This window comes from Cheilinus undulatus, linkage group 3 (assembly GCF_018320785.1).
Source record: "Cheilinus undulatus linkage group 3, ASM1832078v1, whole genome shotgun sequence".
In the NCBI taxonomy this organism is placed as follows: domain Eukaryota; kingdom Metazoa; phylum Chordata; class Actinopteri; order Labriformes; family Labridae; genus Cheilinus; species Cheilinus undulatus.
This window is the reverse complement of record NC_054867.1, coordinates 50,638,812-50,663,186: the sequence shown is the minus strand read 5'-3', so window position 1 is coordinate 50,663,186 and position 24,375 is coordinate 50,638,812. Positions and strand designations below refer to the sequence as shown.

General features: G+C 39.2%; 1 protein-coding gene across 2 annotated transcripts in view; it reads right to left on the bottom strand.

The window, feature by feature from the left end:
- Window positions 1-894: 894 nt before the first annotated feature.
- nisch (nischarin) overlaps window positions 895-24,375 on the bottom strand; it is a 37,758-nt gene continuing 14,277 nt past the window's right edge. For both annotated transcript variants that reach the window (XM_041781521.1, XM_041781529.1), the window contains exons 14-28: window positions 22,253-22,371; window positions 21,644-21,750; window positions 20,991-21,275; window positions 19,856-20,154; window positions 19,497-19,708; window positions 18,584-19,011; window positions 17,885-18,069; window positions 15,394-15,454; window positions 14,723-14,861; window positions 13,126-13,276; window positions 12,563-12,682; window positions 12,276-12,437; window positions 10,814-10,986; window positions 9,011-9,183; window positions 895-3,550 (exon numbers count right to left, since the gene is read on the bottom strand). In XM_041781521.1, the coding sequence (XP_041637455.1) occupies window positions 3,223-3,550; window positions 9,011-9,183; window positions 10,814-10,986; window positions 12,276-12,437; window positions 12,563-12,682; window positions 13,126-13,276; window positions 14,723-14,861; window positions 15,394-15,454; window positions 17,885-18,069; window positions 18,584-19,011; window positions 19,497-19,708; window positions 19,856-20,154; window positions 20,991-21,275; window positions 21,644-21,750; window positions 22,253-22,371 (2,942 nt within the window). In that variant the 3' untranslated portion in view covers window positions 895-3,222. The remainder of the gene's footprint in view (window positions 3,551-9,010; window positions 9,184-10,813; window positions 10,987-12,275; window positions 12,438-12,562; window positions 12,683-13,125; window positions 13,277-14,722; window positions 14,862-15,393; window positions 15,455-17,884; window positions 18,070-18,583; window positions 19,012-19,496; window positions 19,709-19,855; window positions 20,155-20,990; window positions 21,276-21,643; window positions 21,751-22,252; window positions 22,372-24,375) is intronic.

Here is a 24,375-nt window from a genome sequence, read left to right as displayed (position 1 = left end):
GGTAACCAAATATAAATATCTAGGGGTATGGCTTGACTCACAGCTATCTTTTAAGTCTCATATTGACTCTGTCATCAAGAAAATATACTGCATTTTAGGTCAAATTTATCGCTCCATCAACTGTTTCACTCTTCAAACCAGGAGGGAGGGAGTGGTTTGGCTGGGAGAGCTTTTGTATGTTTTTTTCTTTTTAATGTCTGTATTGAATTTCTCTTAAAATATCCTGTAATGTCTGTGTTTTAGCTGCTGTAAAAGTATAACAACCAACAACAATGATCACAAAATCCATTTTTCATGTTTGTAACTTCAGTGATTTTTTTTTTTAACATTTGAGAGCTGGAGATTTTACCAACACACATGTGTAATCGAACCCTGCAAATGTAATAGTTATTACCCATGATTTTAGTCACATTTAGTCAGTTTTTAAATTTATAGTTTAAATCAACAAAAACTCTAAAAAAAAATCAGTCAATTTTCATTAAATAAGAAATCTGTACACTTTAGTACATTCTATTCCTATTTATTCTCTTTGAACTAATTTTACTAGACATATTATAAAATAATTGTAAATGTAAAACCAATACTTGTTTTTTTAAATATTTGACATATATGAGGTTGTGTGAGCTGGCATCTTTCCCACCACTGGTCTAGATAATGGATGGATGGAAATGTTTTACATGCCTGGCTGAAGATTTACACCTCTACACCTTCTAGACGTGATAAATGAAAATAAAAATGAAATGTGCCTTTACAGTAAATGTGAGAATCACATCTTTTTTTTTTTTTGGCTTTACACAGAAACATAATTCCAACGGTAAAATTACTAAACTGCAGCATCAGCTGAAAAATGTGCAGACCGTGGATTACCAGATAATTTTTAAAATGAACTTCTAAATAACAAATGCACCAACTTCCTCATTATGATTTTCACTTTAATTCAGTGGCATTCCCCTTTAACAAGACAGCATATAATGTAAACACTGGTGAAGAGTGGGAGGGCTCAGCATCTGCTGAATTCCCATTTGTCGATATTACTGTACAAAAACAAAAAACATAAAACACAAAGAAAATATAAAAAATAACACTCAATGATAATACTAAATATGACATTTCATATTGGACATATTAACAGGAACTTCATGTTTAGTACAAAGTCTGAGTCACGATAGAAAACATCCGTCCCAAAGCAACAAATTATATTAATATCATATTTATAACAATATACAGTTTAATAATACTGCCTCATCCACGACAATGTGCAAGGAATAAAATGTTCAGAGAGCAGATTGTGCCGAGCAGCAGTTCATGTTTTTTGTGTGCTATTTAAAAAAAACAGTCCAACATTTCTGATCATCCTCTTGTCTCCTCACCCAGAATCTGACTCCACTAATATAAAAATGTAAATATATAAAAGTGATTTTTGGTTTTAAGAGCAACTTCACATAAATAACAATAAATCAAACAGCTTTGGAGTTCATTAAAGTGGATTTTTTCTTTCTCGTAATGAAGCTAGGCTAGCAGTTTCCCCTGACTTACAATCTTTGTGCTAAGCTAGGCTAACATGTCCGAGACGTTGCTTTGTCCTGGAAACACAGAGATGAAAACTTTATTCAAATCTGACTCTGGAGAGGAACATCGACAAGAGGATTTGGCAGAAATGAAAGCTGTTCCTTATGAGTAACATTAATTAAAATACAGTATAACTCCTGTGGACTGTTTGCAGCGCCCCCTGCTGTGCAAAATCAGCCTGTCTGTCTGTCTGTAACCAGGTGGTAAGTAAATCTCCATGGAGAAACTTGAAGTTTAATTTGAGGCCTCCTCCTTCTGTCTGCAATGTCCGACCGGCGTTCATTGAGTCCCTCCAAGTCTCTAGTTGTCTGAAGAGGAGGCCAAACCATGTGTCTGAAGTGCTAGATCCCTTCATGTTTCCAAGAATTACGATTAAAAGGCCCCAGTATGCTTCAAACTGAAAGTTTGTTGCATCGTCTAAATCAGAAGTAACTTTCATCAGTGTTTACAAGCAGCTGAATAGGATGGCTACCTCTGACTATATTTGCATTTCTCCAAAGAAAACATCATACCAACTTTTCATTGGTCTTCACACAATTGCTTGTTTTTTCCTTCCAGGTGCCTACTTTGGTGCCTAAACTTGCTTACTGGGCAATTTAAGTGGCATCTTATAGCAATATATCAAAAAATTCATACAAAATGAGAACTTATTTAACACTTGTGTACAACATATTCAGTTCTGCAACAGTAGAGCAAAAACCCAAGATTTTCATAATTGGATAAACAAATTATTGAGAATTACCAACAAAATGCTGACATTTTTGGTGTTTGCAACCTTTACATGATAAACTAAAATCAGTTCTTCACTGCTCTAAAATTGTACAGGTGTCCCCCCCACTTGTTGGTTTATATTTTCTGCTCTTTTGAGAGTGGTAATTAGCAGTACATTGTATAAAGACACTCAAATATCATCACTGGCCTTTTAAAATGCTTCTTAGTTATTACTATCCCTAACCCATGTTCATAGCAGCTGAGCCATCTCTGTGAAGGCATTTTGTCAATGTGGTAGCATAGCGCAACCATCGACTTTGAGTGCAGGAGTATAGGACCGTTTCAGCAGCAAGCGGCTGCAGAGAAAAAAAACACTTATTTGAATGACACTGTATGATGCCATGTCATAGGCATCAGATCTCTCTGAGATATATTGGCTTATCTCCACAGGTTAATTTGAAATCAAAGGTCTGGTTAAATGCAAAGCAGAGACTTCATTTCTAAAAATCTAAACCATGCATAAGAGTTTCAGCTTATGCATGGTTCACATTTATACTGAAAGGACCCTCCAAAGTCAGAGCATCAAACCACTGAAAAATCATGCTGTAAACAAGACATAACTTCTATCCTAGGCTCTATTTTTGTCTTTCTTATCACAACTTCATAAACTTACTGCCTTCAGGGAGAGAATGGAAGTGTGCGTCTTATCTAGGTTTCGTTAAATCTTTCTGCCTTTCCCCGCTTCTATGACTTTCTGAGCAGCTCAACTGTACTTCCCCCTCATACGTAGTCAGATAACAGCTGAGTCTGAAGCATACTGAGGCCTTAAAAGCTAAATTAATCCCTGAATCAGAAATTATCCCTGTCTTACCCTGACTCCACCCTCCAATCAGCTCCCAAAAACAAACAAGATGCTGAGCAGTCACCGTCTGTCTCTCGTGCTCAACCGGTGAGCTCCACAGGAAGCTCCCGACTGCAAAGCGCCTCCCATTGGCGAGCGAGGAGCGAGATCAGCCTCTCTCTGCTGTCAGCTCCGGGAACAAACACGCACCACTGGACCTCGCCCTCTGCTCCCCCGCTGGCTCCTCCACCTCTTGGCGGAGTCTCCTCCCCTCCCACAGTGAAGTGGTCCATGGTGAGGTGGCAGAGCAGGTCGGGACCTGGCAGGTCATCAAACACCAGAGTCAGAGCCTGAGGGTAGGTCTGGTACCCCAAAAGGACCCGGTCCAGGTCCCTGATCCTCCGAGCTTCACGCAGCTGGTAACGCTCCCTGCAGGAGGACATGGGGAGAAAGATGATGAGGAGGGGGGGGAATTACTACCATACTGGCAAGCCACATCACAAAATTCTCTGTCTTTGCTGAAAAAAAAGAAAAAAAACAATCTTAGTATGCAAACACATCTGTGATATTCTCAAAGACTTTTAGCAAGTTAACAGGAAGTCTGAGAGCAGACAGCTGATATTACGTATTTGAAATCATGGTAATAAGAATCTAAAAACTAAGCCATGAAATGATCCAGAAATGAAAACAAAAGTCAAATTTAGTTATTTGAACTCAACAGAAGCAGCTCTGGAACAATAAAAACATCTAAGAGTTTTACCAGTGGAAAGGAAGCATAAAACTGTAGCTAAGCTTCATACAGCTCAAAGGATTCATTTAACAGCTTCTAAAATTGTGATGTAGTAAAAAAACAAAAAAAAAAAAAACAGATAAAGGTCCTCTGAGGGGTTTTAGCTGTCTATGAAATACTGAAATTAATCCTGATGTCTCTTTATGGTCTACGAAAGCAAAAACATCAGAAGGAGGATGATCACTTCTGTATTACTGAATCTAATTCCAACAACTGCTGCTACAGGAAGTAATTCACAGATTTTTCAAAGCAAAGGTTATTAAGTTTTTTACTGGGCAGTTGAAATGAAGCAGGATGACATTTTGATAAAATAAACACTACTTACACATGAACACAACTAACTCAGTCAAGAGAATAAGGAAGCTCACCAAAAGGATCATCAAAATCAACAAAGAACACACAAAATTTGCTCTTGAGACTGACATGAGAATTTTTTCCCTGTAAATCTAAGATCTCATGTACATCAAACCTTTTAAGATTGAGATATGATGTAATTTCTTTTTAAATGTTATTTCTATTCTGACAGTGTCAGACAAAGATCATAGCCCCAGAAATGTGAAAAAGATGAGTGTAGCTCAGTGTTAATTTCATCAACTAAAACTATGACTAAAAATGTTTGTGGACAGCCTTTTTTCCATGACAAAAACTAGACTAAGACTAACAAAAACTGATCTGTGACGACTAAAACTGGCAAAAACTACGTTTAGTTTTCATCAAGATGACTAAAACTAGACTAATATGTAATGCAGTTTTCTCCAGACATTCAAAATCTGTGATATTTCTCTGCTATGGGTCAATCTGTCAAAAAACAATGCAGCTGTATCTCTTCTGCCTCTCAGTTGAAGAAAGCAGGGACCCCAGGTTTGGCAGAGTGCAGAGAACAGGCTACCATGACTTGGAACCTGATTTAGGCAAGAAAATAAATGCTTGGACTAAAAGGAAAGCCTAAAATGTGAGGATTTTTTATGGACTAAAAGAAGACTAAAATGTTTTCAGTTTTTGTCAACTAAAACTAGACAAAAACTTAAAAGGATAGAAATGACTAAAACGTGCTTAAAACTAAAGTGCATTTCATTAAGGGACTAAAACTAAGACAAAAACAAAAACAGCTGCCAAAATTAACACTGGTGTAGCTGTTCTGGTTTTTAGTTCAGTTCTAGTTGATTAAACTACATTAATTAAACCCCCTCTTTAAAAGAGAACAGTTACCATAAACACAATATGAAATGGACTCGAGTCATCTTACTAATCAAAGTACTTTTACACCGTAGGTCACACCTACCCATTTACTCCCTTTCACTCCACATTCACACCCTGGTAGCAGAGGTTGCTATGGAGAACTTGCCATCAGTATTAGCTAATCCATTCAAATGCATCCATTCCCATTTACACACCACTGATGAAGCAGTGGGAGCAAATTGGGGTTAAGTGTCTTCAAGGTTTAGGGCTCTTTTTTGGTACCCAAAAGGGTAAATTTGTTGTGCAAACAGGAGTTCAGTGTCTAAGAGACAACAAACAACAATGATTCACAATTCAAGACACAATCCACAAACTACACTGAAGCTGACATTAAAATGCCAAAACAACATTGAAGATTGAAACCAAGTCATGATAAAGTGCTCTAGACGACATCCATTCTAAAATAATATTCCAAAAGTGCTTAAGTGCTTTTGAAGGCTCCCTGAAATAATAAATATTCCGTTCCACTTAAAGTGCATCGTCTTGTGCTCGTTTTGTTGAGAAGTACACTAACTACAGGTACAAAAGTGTTCCTGTAGTGTTTAGTTCTCCCTTTAGGAGCAATAAACCCACCGCTGGTCGCTGTAAATGTGCTCGTGCCCCCTTGGTCCTCTTGCCCAAGGACACATCAAATTTGGAAAAAACAGCTTTCAGTTTTGCTGCCCCTTCTGCGTGGAATACTCTACAGACTGATTTGAAACTCTCTGAGGTTATCCCACTTGGGGCCTTCTGTTCTATCCTGAGGGACAGACGGCGTGACCACTGAACAGTGCCTGTGTTTTAAATGTGAAATTGTTATTTGTTGTTGTGTTATAGCTCCTGCACTTCTTATTGAAAAAACTACTGCACCTCTAAAATTGTATGTTTCAATCTCTACTGTCACTTCTTTGTAATTGTTCTTATGACATGTGCTGCTGACCTCTTGGCCAGGTCACCTTTGTGAAAGAGATCCTGATCTAAATGGGTTTTTATCTAGTTAAATAAAGGTTCAATAAAAAATAAAATCAACATGTGACAGCAGAAGCTGGGGATCAAATCCAAAACCTTCTGATTGTGAGACGAACGACTCAACCAACTACAGGTGCATCTCAAAAAATTAGAATATCATGAAAAAGATCAATATTTTTTATCACTCTTTTCTGAAAGTGAAACCCATATATTGTATAGACTTGTTACATATAGAGTGAAATATTTCAGGCCTTTATTTCTTGAAATGTTGATGATTATGGCTTACAGATGAGAAAATCCAAAATTCAGTGTCTCAGAAAATTAGAATATTACATAAGATCAATTAAAAAAAAGGATGTTTTTAAACAGAAATGTCAGGCTTCTGAAAAGTAACTTGATTTCTATGCCTTCAATACTCGGTTGGGCCTCCTTTTGCATGAATTACTGCATCAATGCGGCGTGGCATTGAGGGGATCAGCCTGTGGCAGATGCAGATGACCTCAAGGCCACTATCAAAGCAACCTGGGCTTCCATTACACCTGAGCAGTGCCACAGGCTGATCGCCTCCATGCCACGCCGCATTGATGCAGTAATTCATGCAAAAGGAGGCCCAACTGAGTATTGAGAGCATAAAAATCAACATACTTCTCAGAAGCCTGACATTTCTGTGTAAAACATCCTTTTTTATTGATCCTATGTAATATTCAAATTTTTTGAGACACTGAATTTTGGGTTTCTTATCTGCGAGTCATAATCATCAACATTTCAAGAAATAAAGGCCTGAAATATTTCACTCTATGTGTAACAAGTCTATATAATACATGGGTTTCACTTTCAGAAAAGAGTGACAAAAAATATTGAACTTTTTTATGATATTCAAATTTTTTGAGATGCACCTGTAGGTACCAACTAGAGCCACAGTCATCCCATCAATGAACTTCATATGAGGCTTGTTTAAAGCAAATTAAGGCAGATTTAAGTGCAGAATTTTATAAGAGGTGGCAGCGGCTCTGGACACACCTTTGAAACCGTGGACCTGTCAGACTCTTCTCTGTTAGAAAATAAAAACTTCTGACTTCTGGACAGTCAGACACTTACAATGTCACAATGTTTTTCTCTATAAATAATATCAGACACCTCGGTGTAGAGATTTGTTTTTATTTCAGTTATCCATTTACTTTATTCTAATTTCTTTTATAGTTCTTGTTTTATGTATTTTTAGTGCTGACAAGTGATTAAATCAGTTAAATTAAATAGATTAATTAATCAAATTAATTATAGGCTTAGTGATTAATTAATCGCAATTAATTGTATATATGGATAATATGAGCAGGACTGCATTAGAGGTAGATTTCCTGTATAATACTGTTTTAAATTGGTTATATATCTAAATTTAAGTAAAGGGAATCATTTAGCTAATATTTTACTCTGTTCTTCACTTTATTTTAGTTTTATTAAAGATTTATTTTTGGGCTTTTAGTGCCTGTAATTATAGAGGAGGACAGTGCATAGAATCATAAACGAGGATGAGAGAGTTAGGGAGAGACATGCTGGAAAGGGCCACAGGCCGGATTCAAACCTGGGCTGCCTGCGAACATGGGGCAGTGATTTCATAAATTACTGGGACTGATCTGTTACTACATTGACATACCTCAGCCTCATTGTCATACAATGCTTAAATGCTTATTGCTGTCTCAACTATCAACAGTGTCCTGATTTTTACTTCACTTGTCTGTCACAGCAGGAAGTTGTCCTGTACTCTTCCTGTTATTAAATGGAGGGTTTAAACCCGCAAAGCTGATTGACAAGCCGGATTCTATGTTTGCCATCAGGTAAATCTGTCTTACAAAGCCTCTAGTGAAACTCTTGTACCTGGTACCTGGACAGAACCAGACAAGGTCATTTAAGGACACAGATGATAGCTACGTAGGTGTGGTTTTGTTGTACTACAAGCTTATAAACAATGGCGGCTGGTGAAGACATTAGCGTGGATGCAGCTATGGTGAAGTAGTTTCATTAGAACTGATCAAAATTTAAATTCTCAGACTGGCTTCAGCAGGAGTTTAATTTATCAACTGTCTTCAATTATGTACCAGTCCAAGACCAGTCTCCCTTCTAGTTGTTTTTCTTTCTTCTCCTCCTAAACTCTGGCGATGAGGTGTTGCCCAGATAGATATGGAATATTTCCCATAAAATGGATATGCCACACAGTGTATCTGAATCAGGTTAGGGAGGGGTTGGGGAAGCTACATCAGGGTCAAAAACAGAGTGTGGAAAATGCTAAAAGGAAACATATGCTGACTTTTAAAGCTGTCCAAAGCTTGTCTGATTTGGATTCAAGGCTACACAATTTGCAGCTGTATGGGCTTTAAAATATTAATATGATGCTGCATTTATAAAGTTAGGGCTTGGATTATAAACATCTCTCAAAGCAATAACACCCACTGAAAGATCAAACTGTGTTTATGCTGGTGAGTCACTGATAAAGTTACTAAGTTTAATACGCTTGCGCTCTCACTTCTCCTCTCTTAGCAACGATCGAGTCAAAGTTCAGCCACTCTGTTAAAGCTTCAATGAAAACTGAATTCACTTGTTTACTTCCTGAGTGCAACATGTTCCCTTTGACTGAACCGTCTACACGTCACAGCAGTTGTGTCTCCATTTCTTCCTCTTTTCCTCTGCAGACGTACACAAACACGAGGAAACACTTTTTTTACTTGCTACTAAAATAAAGCTCTGCTGCAATCAGGAGAGAGGTTATGTTTCACTGCTTCTTCATTGTTTAACACTAATTGACCCTGCATCCTGATCACTGTTAATAACTGTGCTCTTTATCGACCCTTCCTGGTCATTGGGAGGCACATGTCTTAAAAAGCTGTGCTATATGAGGGCAGAGCTTCCTGTGGTCTCACCTGGAGGGTGGTTCTTTGGCAAAGTCAGGCAGAGGATAGCTGACGTAGTCCTCGTCCAATAGGAAGACGTCGGTGCTGGTCAGGATCAGAGTCCTGGGCTGGAGGACTGGAGATGGAGGAGGGTGACCTGATACCGAGGAGACCTGGATGGGCTGGCTGCTGGGAACCTGGACCTGGAGGAAAGGAATGAAGTACAAAGATTTTTATAACTGAAATCAAAATAAGAGTGGGAACTTTACATGTGCATTATCTGATATTTTTCTACTCAGTGGCAGTGAGAGCACTAGGAGCATTTTTATTTCTTTCATTACCCTTCAGTTAATAATGCAAACTTCCTTCATTAATATACATTCACTTGATATAAAGAAGCATTAGCATTAAAGTTCAGTATTTACTGTTCTTTTAAACCCTGGTCTCCTTTGTTTTGGTTTTAGTGTTTAAAAGTGTTAACTCCAGAGACAGGGTCAGCTACATGGCTCAACCAGCAGTTCTCAGCTGGTGAGTCAGGACCCAAAAGTAGGTCATAGAGCTGTTTTCAGCAGTCACAAATGTGTGCCAGGTAAAATAAGCCAAAGTCTATGATGGTTAGGGTTGGCAGCTGAATAAAAGCTGTCTCTGTACCATAAATGATTCATAAATAAGATGCTTAAAGAAAATATAAGTAAAGAAAATGGGTGTAACCTCTTCATATAAGGTATTTCATGCCATGATTTCACCTATGAAGTGGCAGAGATTACGTCGGGGTGGCGAGGTACCAAAACAAAGCACCGAAATCTGTCTTGTAATTTTACACATTAGGTATCAGATGTGTTGGTGCAGCTACTATGTTGGTACTCATCTCTAATGATGGTCTATGATGAACATAAACCCCAACTGCAAGTGCATGCTTATATTTAGTTGCATTCTGTTTATCCATGATAATGTGTAAATTTTTTAAGTTTTCTCAAGATTTTGTCTTAGTTATCAAATTTTCTTGGGTAACAGAGAGGATTTTCCCATGACAACAAGGTAATCTTTAAAAAAAAAAAATCAAAATTTTTCCTGTTTTCGCCTGAAACAGATAAATGTAAGCACACCTGTCCTTCCATGGCTTTTGTGTATATGTGCCTTTCAACATGTTTTTTCTCTCTGTACAGTCATGTTTTGTTTAAGGAAAGTGAGTAACTAATTACATTAGCCAAATAATTATTGTAATTGAGTATGTTTTCGTGTATTTTTACTCTTTTTAGTACATTTCAGGTTTATTTTGCAGGAGTATTGTACTTCTTTACATTTAAAAAAGAAAGCATCATATACTGAATGAAAAGAAAGACTTAAAAGTCGAAAAAAGGAGGTAATGGCTTTCTTTCAGTGGCATAAAACTGGCCAGAAGTTGACTTTGACGACACATAAAGGTCTATATCACACAGAGAATGACTCCTCAACAACAGCTTTTGCATTTAACTCTGTTATCAAGGAATGACTTGCTGCTGCCTGCGAACCCGCACATCCGTACTAATTTCCTTAGTGAGTACCAGAACTGTAAGCTGCATGTAAGCTGTAACACTACCACCCTCCACTAGTAGGCGCTGTAGCACCAGTTTAATGGACTTGCTCTCTTTGTATTGCTGCCCAGTCCATCTCCATGGGGCAGCATGTATTTCAGATTTTACAGTAGTTATTTATAGTATGAACATTCAGTGGCAATTCAATTAGCAATTTTGATGTGGAAGCCTGTGATGAGTTGTTTCAGTTGGCTGTAAAATAAGCTAAACCACATCACTGAAACAAGTGAGTAAATACAACAAAGGTAGAAGTTCTCACCTGAAACACCAACAGGTACAGCAGGACATTAAAGGAGCGTGTGGATGAGGATGCTGCATTTGCTGAAGTCTTCCTCTCAGCCACGATGAAGGTCAGGTCTCCCATCTCCTCCTCACTGGGATAAATAAACTTCACCCTGCTGCTGTGGACCAGCTCGTAGTTCTGCATTTTACCTGCAGGGGGAGACAATAATCATATCAGACACCACCATCTGATTTCTGATTTTTACCATTCCTCTTCACCCTAAAAATTCAGACATTTTATCAAAACTTTTGCATTAAATGTGGCTAAAAGCGTGGGAGACACGGTCATCTTCAACAAACTCCTGGACATGGAGGGACTTCTGTTGGAAGAACTTGATACGTTTTTTCCTTACTCCTAAACAGAGATCAAAGCAAACAGGCAACCAGCTTCCCTGCTGGAGGGATTGTGGAGAGACTGAGGTTGACCACGCCCATGTGTTTTGGACTTGTCCCCTCATTCAGTCCTTCTGGAAGGAGGTAGCAGCAATTATTTCAAAAATTTTGGGTTTTACTATCAGTACAACATTTACATCCCTCTATCTTGGACATCTTCCTAATGGTCTCAATAGTAATGATACCTATCTTCTAAAAATCTTGCTTGTTGCAAGCAAAAAAGCCATTACAAAGTGCTGGTTACAGAAAAATGGTCCATCGGCTGGTCTCTTTGTTAGCATTGTAAAACAGCTGCATATTCTGGAACAGATGACTCATTCTATACGACTTCAAAAAGAGCTTGGAGAGAAACGATGGGAAAAATGGAACTTTTATTTGGCCAGCTAGTGCTTTACTGGTGTTTTGATAACTGCCACATGTGTTTGTATGTTTGTACGGATATGTATATCAGTGTATGTGTTTACATATATAGATATGTGTATATTGTAACCACAAGGTTTTGCACTCTGCATTTGAATGAGGCAGTTTTGCTGCCCTCTAGTCTGGACCAATCCAAGACCTCATGATTATCTGTTTTTTGGAGACAATAATCATATCAGACACCACCATCTGATTTCTGATTTTTACCATTCCTCTTCACCCTAAAAATTCAGACATTTTATCAAAACTTTTGCATTAAATCAATTATAGCCCATGTTTAGCATGATATCATATCATCACTGCCTTTATTTCTGTTTTGAATAATTAAAGCAGAATCATGAAACTCAGATAAATACTAAAATACAAGTCTGTCCACATATTGGAGTCCTTTTTCCAACCAAAAACACTGTATTGCACTAAGCAAAGGCTACTAAAGACAAATTCATATATCATTGTGTCCAATACATTTAAATTTATACCAGCCATGCTTGCAAAGACTTATAAGTCATATGTGATTGCAGAGGGAGGTGGTGTTGTATTATTTCTGAGCACATTCAGCTGCTAAGGTAGTTTCTGATTTATAAGAGATTTCTTCTAACTGACTGGGCCCCAGCAGGTTTTCTCACCGGTGTTAGTGTTGGTGAACTGGGAGTAAAAGTCCTGATCTGACGGCTCTGGTGGAGGAAGCTGCTGCTGTAAACTGAGAGCCGACATCAGCTCCTGAAGGAAGACACTAGTCCCATAACTATCCCTGCTGAGACAGCACACAATGTGATCGGCTGAACGACCTGCAAACAGAGAGAAAGAGGATCACTGGATTTAAAAACGGGCCTCAGAAAGGGCATGTCAGCATTACGTGGAAATTCAAAATACATCTATTGATGAGAGCAACACTGTGATTTCCTTCTCTGACCTACGACTCTGAAGTACTGGTCGAACAGTCCCACATTAACAGACAGCAGATCAGACAGTCTGATGGACAGACAGCAGCACAGAGAGACGTCAGGATCACCAGAGTCCATTGTGTCCAACACTGACAGAGAAGAAATGACAAAAGAGAAAAACCAAAGAGATCTAACCAAATTTCAGGATAAACTTGAACCTATTCCAGGTGTTATCATTTAAGACATGCCAGGAAATGCTGCTTTTTTTTCATCTGCACCTTTCAAAGGGGAATTCCTATCAAGTTTCACTAAGCCCTTCCTATAATGTGCAAAAAATCCCCAAAACATTTACTTTGTTAGCTTTCAAACTTCAACACTTATTACGAATAAGTTATAAGAGTTGTGTTCTTGTGTATTTAGCTGACAAATAACTTAAGTAGGCTAACAAACATTCAGAAATAGCTGCGTGACTGCAGGGGCCCCGCTATAACTCCAACGTAAAATGATATTTAAAAATTGCTCAAACATTTCAAAACGTATCATTGCAATTAGTGAATTGGGGCTATTTTTCACATGCAACTCTTCATCCTACCTGAGTTATGCCCGAGCGTGGAGGCAGAGTCTTCTAACAGGAAGTAGATTGTGTTGGTGGAGAGCAGCAGACAACAGGTGAGCTCAGAATCAGGAGACTTGTAGAGAACTACTGACAGCCACAAGACCTGCTTCACCTCCTCAGCCTCCGACTGGGACAAGAGTCACAAAAAGTAAGGAAAACTAATTAACTTAAGTATGACCGTATACACAATAAAACTTAAAAATGTATTTGTAAAGATGAGCAACACACAGTGATTGATGGCGTATAAGAGCTGGGGTCTCAATGACAGAAAAAAAAGATCAAAAATCCATTAATATAAGATACTATCTCTCGAAGGGTATCAAGGAGCATGAGCAAGCAAAAGAGGTGACCTTCAGTGAATATTTAGCTTCATCATCAACTATACAAAGTACATTTTCTGAGTAAAGTGACAAAAACTATATGATTCCACCTTTTTGGGCTTAGGTTTTCTAAAGCCAGGGTCACACTGTAACCTCAAGCTGACTAAAACAGTTTTGGCGGAGTGTCGGTTCACTGTGTACGACTGAATGGTTTTTGACAAATGACCATCACAAATGATTTATTGGGCACTCAGATGGCCTAGCGCTCTGAGACGCTTCCCACGTACACGGGCAGCCTGTGGCCTTTTGTCGCATGTCTCTCCCCACTCTCGCCCATTTCCAACTCTATCCACTGTCCTCCCCTATCAAATAAAGGCACAAGAAGCCCCCCCCCCCCCCCAAAAAAAAAAAAAAGATTTATGATGTGCTCACACTGTATTGTCCAACAACTGGGTATGACCTGAGTGCTCAAACCATATGAGTGAAGTTGTGGCAGGCTGTAACAAATGCCAATGAAGTTTCCTTTGAAAAGTCTCACACATGAAGGTTAAACTCAGATCTGTTGTCTTGTTTTTATGCTTCATACAGCCCTCCTACAGCAAACACAACTAGCAGCTAAATAATAAAAATATTCAGCTGGAGCTGCTTGTTTATTTCCTTTATTTTATAGGCACATCAACAAAGCATTCCTGCTCTTTTCATAGTGATTTAAGATGCTCTCTGACTGTTTATGGAAAAAATGCTTCATAGCTAAGAAATCTGCATGTGGTTCTGCTCTCACTGTGTGAGTTTATGCAGTCATATGGCCTAAATATCAAACATGCCATAAATCCATCTGAGCAGATTGTCAGGCCACGGTCAGCTGTCACGCATCCCTGTACTCGGCACGACAAATGACCCATGATCAGCCTGAAAGTCAGCCTGACTTCCAAGAGAGTCATGCAACTAAAAATTTGCGTAGAAATTGTCTGAAAACCATACAGTATTTGCCTGGCTTTAGTATCCATGACAGCTAAAGAGCTCTTGAATTTTTCATTGACTTGAATTTTAAAGCATCACTTAAGGCAAAAGAACAATAACAAAGGAAGCAATCTGTACTTTCATTAATAACAAAAATCACTGATTTTCACCAAAACAAAATCTTGAAAAAGACTGATTTAATCTTTTTACTGTCTTAAAAAAAAGTGAGAATTCTCAGGATCAAGAATAATATAAACACACCGCTACATAACATCCATTTCTGTATGTCGTACCATTGCTATATGTCTGTGGAAGTAGGTGAGTAGTTGCTGTCCTTGGAGCCCAGACAGGAGCTTCAGTCCTGGGGAGAGACCTGGCAGGAGGTGGGGGGAAGGCTGGTTCTCCTCCAACTGAGGGTGGGAGGACTCCCAGCTGAGGACATGGAGGGAAGAGAGTCAAGAACTAAGAAAAAACATTGAAATAATGAACAGTAATTTCTCTTCACAGATTCTGAAATGTAGAATCTTTTGCAGGCTAATAATTGTGAAATGTGAAATGTTGTGTATAGTCTACAGTGGACTCATCAGATAAACAGCACTACTCAAGAGAAATAAAGACATGACAACCTTTACACCGTAGGTGTAATCGCCACAAAGAAAAGGAAATCTTGCCTTAATAAAGTCATTTAACCCTGACGGCTGGCTTCACTGGAACTAAAGAAAACTCACCTTCATTCTCAGAGGTATAAGATGTCTATCAGAAAATAACAGATGACTGCTGCTGAGATGTTTCAAGGTTGGAACTACAGTCCTAAGCCATATCTTAAAATTGCTATCTAGTAGCTGTGTGAGGAGAAGATGAAGCACTGTGTGCCTGTAATCAGCAGCACCAGCATGGCATTATGCAGCTGTATAAACATGTATATAACAATAAGACACAATTTTCAGATTCACAGATGTTTTACCTGCTGCTGTGGGATTTCCTGTTGGTGGTACAACAGCACTGATCTCTGGATCGACAGCAGCCTGAGAGTAAAAAGAAGTGTTGCTTAGAAGAAGAGCAAGAGTCAAACTAAACCAAACATAGCCTCCTGAGATAAGGATGTTACATTTTGACTTTCCTACAACACAGTCATATTTTCTGATATTGAAATTCTTGAGATACTTTTGAATTTTGTACACATTTCTGGGGATATGTTTGTATATTTTGGAGAGTATAATTTGATATTTTGGAGGCGTCTGCTTTGAAAATTTTTAAGTACTGTCATGGAAGTTTTGGAAATTTATTTATGGATAGACTCCGACACAGGGAAGAGAGTGGAGAGAGACTTGCGTTAAAGGGCCACAGGCCAGATTTGAACCTAGGCCCCCCATGTACATGGTGCACACTTTAAACCACCCGACCATCTGCACGCCCTGAAATCTTAAGGTCGGCACAGATTACACTGTTTTTTTGGTCGTTCACAATGGCACCATGTCAGACTACGCAAAAAAAATATAGTCCTGTCTTTGCCGACAGCCTGGTCGGCTGACGTCACTACCGTCTCTGCAACTGAGTGCGGGTCAAAGAGCGTCAGTCACTCTACAACAGAGGCGCTCTGCGTAATTGTAGAGGTCTTTTGCTCGTAAAAGAAAAATAAGAAACAATTATGGATTGGATTATGGTTAAAAGTTATGGATGTAACAAGAAGAGGACAATGTGGACTTGCTCTCCTTGAGATGGAACTTAGGGTGTGCATGTGATAATGTAAATAAGATAAAATAAAGTTTACACATTAGTTTTTCAGAGGGATAAAAAGTAGGGAATCTTGTAAATGATGATGAGGAGGAGAAAATGTTCCCCCGTCGGTAGGCATCAGAACTCACGTTGTTCATGTTGTGTCAGGGTGTCAAACTAAATTAGATGATGATCAGAAAAATTCTGACACACTAGTCTTGCTGAATCACGGTCGTAGGGCGTTTTGGACACGTGATTAATTATGTCCCACTGCAAGACAATTTGTCCTTCCCAACATTCTAAATCAGGCCCAAGTTTTGACAGTTAGTGGCGACGTTGAAGTCGGGTTTAAGTCTGGCTGAATTCGTGTAGTCTGAGCTGGCCTTTAGGGATTTTTTTTTAAATTCCGGAATTGAATAAAGTATGGGTTTATGAGATTTGTATATCATTGCATTCTTGTTTTAACTTATTTCACACCATGCCCCAACTTTTTTGAAATTGTGGTTGTACACAAAACATGCACAACTTAAATAAGCACATTTTAACTTTTAATGAGTAAGTACCTGCCAATGAACAAATACTGTTTCTCTCTCTAAGTATTACTTAAATTCTTTGGAATATTTACTCTATTATTGTGTGTTCTATTAACTAAGTGGGTTTTATGGGGCACAACTGTTCTTCTTGACAGTTATTCTAAACAATGGTAGAGTGTTACCAATCTGTATCTCATCAAAACAACTCAAAGTAAGCCATTAAGTCTGTAAACTTGTATTTTTATGTTTTGCTGACTCTTGTAAACTGTGTATGCATGCTTAGACCTGGTTTGGCTTGGAGCAGTGAGAGTGCAGACCAGTAGTGTGTTAGACCGATGAGGGGAAACTGGCCTTAGTTTGAGTGTGTCCATAGAAACACATCAATTTAATCTCCAGGCTTTTCAAAAGTTTGAAATATTTGAGGTTCATTCAAGGAAGTTTTGGGGTATTTTTATGGGATTTTTAAAAAATGTTTAAGAATTTTCACAGAAATGTATGCTAAAATGTTGGAAATTTTAGGGAATTTTTTAAAGATATAGTTTTGGGCCATTTTTGCCTTTATTTTAGAGAGAGGCCAGGGACAAGAGAGTGGTGCGGAGACACGCAGGAAAAGAGCCACAGGCTGGACTTGGACCCGACCTTACCACTCAGCTATTTACACCTCAGGAATGTTTTTAGGTTTTGTAAATGTCTATCAGTTTTAAAGGAAATTTTCCAGGACCCCTAGAACTTTAAGAGGAAATTTAGTTCATACTTATCCATAAAAAGGTCACATCATACATCTTCACATATCATAAGTCTCTTAATGACTGACACCACTTCTTACTGACTGAGTAGCCCCCTACCAAATGGCACAGCCAGAATGTGTAATTTCTGCAGAAACAGGGCCTTCAGGAGATGTGTTGTGCCATTTACAGGTACAGGTATGGAGCAGACATCTTCAGCACTTTAAAAACATATTCTTTGTGAAAATGCATCTTAAAGGTAAAGAAATAAGTTTGCTTGAAATGTGGCATAAGACTTTTGTGCAGACATATTTTGTTTATTTTGTGAAAACTGCTTCTTGTTTGAAGACAAGGCTTAGATTTTATACTCATCATGTCCCACTTATCCTAAATAAGCTTGAGAAACTAAAAATGCATGTCAAACAAAATCTTGGGTCTCACAAGGTTAAAGAAACTGAAGGTGTATTAGCAGGTACTCCACCTTGTGTATGCTGTCCCTGGTGTGGACATGGTGTGCAGGGATGCGGCAGGGCAACCATCTTTAGCCCCTCTAGAGAGTCTCTCTGCTGGTTCAGCTCTCCAAGGAAAGAGCACCTGTCCTGGGCCAGAGGAAGGAGCAGTAGCAGCCTTTGACCACCCAGCAGCAGCTCCACACTGTGACTCTGCCTGAACAAAACATGATGGCAGAAATACTGGTGATGAGCAATAAATAATAAGAATAAAGCAAATTAAGAAAAGGTAATTTTATTTAACAGTCAACCCTTGTTTTAACTGATTAACAAGAGAGAGCCTTGGCCAAAATGTCCCAGATCTTGTAAATTTTATGTCGACTTGTTTCCCTATCTTTACCGACTATAAAGAGTGTTCATCAATATAAAAACTGTGGTTATATTTTCAATGATGTTAGTTTGTCTAAATACCTTTGAGCTTCTGATAACGGATGTACTCTGAATAAAAAGGCTGTAATACCTAAATGGTAAATGCCATGCTTCTGTGAAACCCTTTAAATTAAAGCTACACTATGGTCACATATTCATTTTTTTCAAGTCCACTGTAGTGGTAAATGGAAGCAAATTGACAAAACTGTATCACAGCCAAAATACTTATTCTGTATTTGGTGGTAAATATAGATAATAATAAAATTAAAGATGGCCGTTTCATCTGCTCACACCCTCTGTACCTGCTCTGGTGTTTTGGGTCTTGACAGGAGGCGTTGCTGTTTCTGTCCCCCACCTGAGAAGCCCTCTCTTTGGGGTGAAGCACTACAGAGCCGAGGGGGACACGGACTAGCCTGCAGCAGGAGGATGAGGAGGGTTGATGAGGATCTGTGTTCTTCTGCTCTCTTTCTGACAGCTCTTTAAAGTCAATCTTCAGCACCCAGAGGTGTCGGTGGGTGAGGAAGAGGAGAGAGGGGAGGCTGGGCTCTTCATTCTTTGATAAAATGTCTGACAGGAGATGGTGGCGGTCTGTGTCTGAGGAGGAGAGGAGGAGGGCAGGATATCCTCCTTTGGCTCCCTGACTCTCCTCCAGCTCCCAGGAGTTGATGAGAGAGCGAGGGAGGAACTGAGGACTGTTGGTGGGCTCCGGTTCGGTCTGAGACCCCACTGCCTGGAACATGGTACATATATTTATTTTTAAGGCACTGACATGATGACTCAGCTGGACTCAAGTTTCATTAAGGGCCTGTTAAACACATTATCCAGTCCGACCCATTTTTTGAATTTTGTGTAAAATTAAGTCAATTTTGGCTTTTTTTCTTCTGTTTTTTTGTTTTGTTCCAATGCACATAAAGGAAATAAATATGTGTATACCAGAAACATTTGTAATTGCAACAATTTCTGGGAGAAATGGTGTATTTTCTGGAAAATTCCAGGTGTGCGAATACTTTCGTCCATGACTGTAGCTGTGATATTCAATGTTAAAACAATCCATCTGTCCATCAATTTCTCTGCATTCAAGCAATATCACATGAGAGAACTGCTGTTCTGGTAATCAATTAGTCCTGCTAGGATTCAGTCATAATCACATAAAAGGGGGCACTGACACTAGGTCTAGTAGCCCATGCTGAAAAATGACCCCTCTGGCTCTCTGACCTGCATCAGTCCTGTCAGCTCGGTCCTGGTCTCCTGGAGCACCTCATACTCAGAGAAGATGTAATAGCGTGTGGGCTTATCTTGGCAACCAAGGGCAAGGCAGGAGTCTGGGAGCTCTGAATGGGATGAGAGCAGGAGCTGGGAATATGGCAGCAAGAGGTCCACCTGCAGGTTTGACAGCACCACCTCCAGCGTTGGGGCCTGCTCCTGGTCTGAAAACAGAGGAACAGAACTCTTAATAATACAGTACAAAAGGTATTATATAAGTACATTACAACAAACTTCAGATTTGAGGATGTATTAATAAAGTAAGCAGGCTAGCAAAACTCTAAAAACTCTGAGGCTTATTCTGTATTTACCTGTGTCCTGATTGGTCCAAGTGAAATCATCTCTGAGGTAGAGCAGACCAAACAGGTGATCTGTCAGCACCAGACATGCCTTCTTCTGCTCCACCTCCTCCTTCACCTGTAGACAGTAGCACCACAGAACTCTGCTGACCTTCACCTCCTCTTCCTCATCCTCCTCTTCACCTAGCTCCCCTTGCTGGCTAACGGGCTCTTCTGCAGGAGGGCAGGTTATGGATGTGGAGGAGGAGCAGACAGACTCCTCAACTGAGTCATCCAGACCCATCTCAAAGTATCCGTCCCTCGAGCCTGGGCTGGAAAAAATAAACATGGAAATGGTTAACGAATCTGTAATGAAATCAGGGATGATTACAAAAGAACACAAGACTTGTATTTCTATTAGAAAATCTCAGTAACCAGTTACACCCCAGAAACCATCAGGAATGTTTTAGTATCATAAGAATGGCAAACAAGGAACCCTGAAAATAATACTTAAGACCTTAAAGAATTTAGGAAACACTAAAGCCTGAAACACACCAGCACTGTCAGACATGCATCCAAACAATCACCCCCATTATTTCTATGAACAAACCCACACTAGCGGCAGCCAGACGCCTGTGGATGCGCTTCACCGTGGCACTTTAGGCCACTGTTCTATTCCTGACGCCACCAGCCATGGCTGGCAGAGTGCTTTCCAGAGAACAGTTGTTTAGTCCATCTTGACTGCCGTAGTAGCAGCTCTGCTTGAGAGCACAGAAAAATAAATTTACTAGCATCTTTGATTGAAGTGTAGAATAAACAGGAGGCCTCAGCTGCTGTTGAAATACCCCCACTCCTATTGTTTTTTCATGTACCCAGTGAGGCAATGCCTGAGTGGGCTTTCGGCTCTGGTGTCAAGGACCCAGCCTGCAGGGTCTGGTGGAGAGTTTGTTGATTCGCTGCTGTGGGCGTGTGTCTGGGATAGCAATTTAGCTGCATCAAATGACACAACATGCTGGTCAGGCGCTGGTGTGTTTTGGGCTTAAGGCAAGGGTTGGAAATCTTCAGAAAGTTATTGGAATCACAAACCGCTGTGACTATTAGGGTATCTTAATAAAAAGAGTGAAGAATTTTTGCAGAAACTAACAGCAGAGATTGTCTGTAAAATTACCTGGGAATTTCCACCTCAGTGCCCTCCACATGGACCTGAACCTCCATGGATTCTGACGTCATCTTCTCCCCCTCCTCCCTCTCTTCATCTGTCTCTGCCTCCTCCTCCTTCTTCGTCTTTTGCTCCTTCAGGGCGGACCTAAGTAGATGGGAGAGCTGGGTAACGAAGTCTTTGTTGGAGGAGGAGAAAGAGAGCAGATGAGACGGTAGTAGAGGACACCAGGCTAAGCTGCAGGTCAGGCAGGTTGTTTCCTCTGGTCTGGAGGAGGAAGCGGAGCAGACACAACTGGAGGAGGAGGAGACAGAGATTTTAAATTTTTCTTGTAGTGACCATGCAGAGGAGGGAAAAGTAGATGAAAAAACAACTCTATGTGCTGTTTTCTGTAGGTGGTACAACTTTTTAAGAGGACAGAAAGGCTTCTGCCAGAACTTCTGTGTTTTCTCATTTTAATTAAGATTAATTCTCATATACAGGGACTTACAAATTTGCTTATATCTTTCACATTAAATGCCCTGAAGTGGTTGAAAGTTGAGTTTCAAAAACAATACATAAACAGCACTCAAATGAATGTTAAGAGTTAAAGCATCTGGATGTTTTCAGAGATTATAGTCAATAAAACAATTTTATGGTATTGGCTTTATTTTAATACTGACCAGACAGAAATAGAAGAAGAAGAAGCTGTAGTCATTATAACAGGGGTAATACTTGTAGGAGCTCCATATTGAGAGTGTTCAGACAGACTGACAGCAGGTTGTTGTACCTGTAGAAAAAACATAATTCAGTATAAGAGACCACCAAGCAGAAAGATGGTATCTCCAATATTTGTCAAACTACTTGGTTTGGAGCAAAGTGGGTATGGGACAGCAATATGTCAAATTAAATCAAGAAAATAGCACAGTTAAAAAGATTATTCTAGAATATGCCTATCTTAAAACATCCAAAGCTATGAACATGATCTAGTGGGCTCTATGGGCACAGCTTTACAAACTATAACCATGGAAATATTTAGGCAATATTCCAAATCTCAGATAATGGCCTACCTTGTAAATTTCCCTTTTTTTATTTTACACCCTGGCATTCTTTAAAACAGACAGTGACATTTTTATAACAATGTATGATATATTGTTTAATGGCTTGTTTGGATGGGAGGGTACAAAAACCAATACTGTACAAGGAAGTGTAAACAGTTTTGTTAAGACTCTGTCCCTCCATCCCTCCCATCCAAGCCCTCCCCTCCCAGGTGTTTCAGGGGTGTTTCTGACCTGCTCGGGGTCAACAGACAGGAGTTGTGTGTTTGTGTTAAAGCTTGCAGGGGGAGGTGCAGCGTCCACAGGAGGGAGGACACTAGGGGAAACGGGGGCTTCTTCACTGCTTGTCATTTCTGAAACAGGAAACCAGACGGATCAGTGACACCGTAAGATGAGAAGCACTCACTACAAAGCTTTATGACATTTTTTTTATGTACAGTCTATAATATTTCTACCACATTTGGCTGTTTATGCATATTCTGTGAGAAATTATTTGGTTTAATTTAGTTACAAGTTTAACCACTTCAAACTGCTTTAAAAATATGCTTGAGATTCAGAGGTGCAAGCTTCTAAAACTCGAATATTTTTTGCATATTATTCTTAATATACAGTGCTAAACAAATTTATTAGACCAACTGTCATAAAAATGAGAAAACAATTATTTTTGAAATCTTTAAAAAACTTGTTCAAAACTAAACTGTCCTTTTTCACGCATAATAACCCAAAACTTAGCATGGCCTCCTTTGGCCTTGATAACAGCTCTCATTCTTGCTGCCATTGTTTTTGTGGACTTTTCCACAGTCTTTTAATATTGAGTTCCAACTAGTTTCTACTAAACTTTTATGCGATCAATCTTTCAATCTACTAAATCCCAAATTTGTTCAATAGGATACAAATCTTGACTTTGACTTGGCCAGTCCATCAGTTCCAGTACTCCAGATTCCTCTTTCTCTGCTGTCACAGCTTTTAAGTATGCTTGGGATCATTGTCTTGTTGGTGTATGAACCCACGGTCAATTAGATTCAGTCAAGAAGGGATTCCATGATGCACTGAGATGTTGTGGTAGACATTCTTGTTCATGATACTGTTGATGTTCACTAATTGGCCCATGCCATTTCCACAAATGGAAGCCCATACCATACTGGAATCTCCACTGTGTTTCAACGCAGGTGCAATGTTGCTCCAGATTTTCTGTGGACATAAACATGACGATGCTGACAGAAGTTCAAACTTGGGTCATCCGTCCCGAGTGGCTTCCTCTAGTCATCAGCAGTCCAGTGTTTGTGCTTCCTGGCGAATCTGAGGCGTTTCTGGATGTTTGACTTCTTAGCAGCTATTCTTCCCTTTAAGCCTTGTTCCATCAGTCGTCTGTTTACAGTCATTCTGGAGACTTTCTCAGACTCAGATCTAGACGCATTCATCTCTGCCTGAAGATCAGCATTGGTCTTCCTTCTGTCTCTAGTACTTCAAATCTAGAGGTGTCTAACATCACTTTATGTCTTTCCGTATTTGTCTCAGAGACCATCCAGCATCATGAAGTGCTTTAATGCAGACTCTTACATTTTTAGTGACCTATCCACGTTTTACCATTTTGACCACGAATAGGGTTGGGTATCGTTTGAGTTTTTTCCAATACCGGTGCTAAATTTATCCTTTTTATTCGGTACTGGTGCTTCAATGGTACCTGCATCGATACTTTTACTGGGAAAAAGTGGTGTTAAAAGTCAGTGGGAGAATAAAAGCTGTCTGGGCACCATAAATGATTTGCAGAAATATCTTTATAAGATGCCAGTCAAACATGGAATAAGAAAAGGAAACGGTGCAACTTAACACATAAATCACAAAAATTCCATAACCTATTTCTTCCCTCTCATTTGGTAGCTTGGTATCAAAATGAAGTACGGATATCTGTGCTGTAATTTGGTCCGGTAGGTGTCAGACGTTCTGGTATTGGTACCGCTTTAGATACTCATCCCTAAACAATAACTGAATACACATTTTTATACCCAAGTTTTCCTGGGCTTCTCTGAGCAGTCAGAAATTAATATAGCATAACATTCACCACTAAAACTAATTTTTACTGTTCAGGAATGACAGTAAATAACTATAATTTGACATCTTAACCAAGAAATAATAATGTACTTTACTATTTTTCTGGGTATTTTTGTAAAACAGTAAATGTTAAATTCATTGATAATAATAATAATTATATTTCAGCATTAAAAATATAATTGTGGTTAAAGAGCTTCTACATACTAATGTATGAACCATTACAGAGACATAAAAGATGATTTTGGTAATTCCCATTGATGTTAATTTAGAATAGCTGTGGCAAAAACCTTACAATGGGTGGTCTA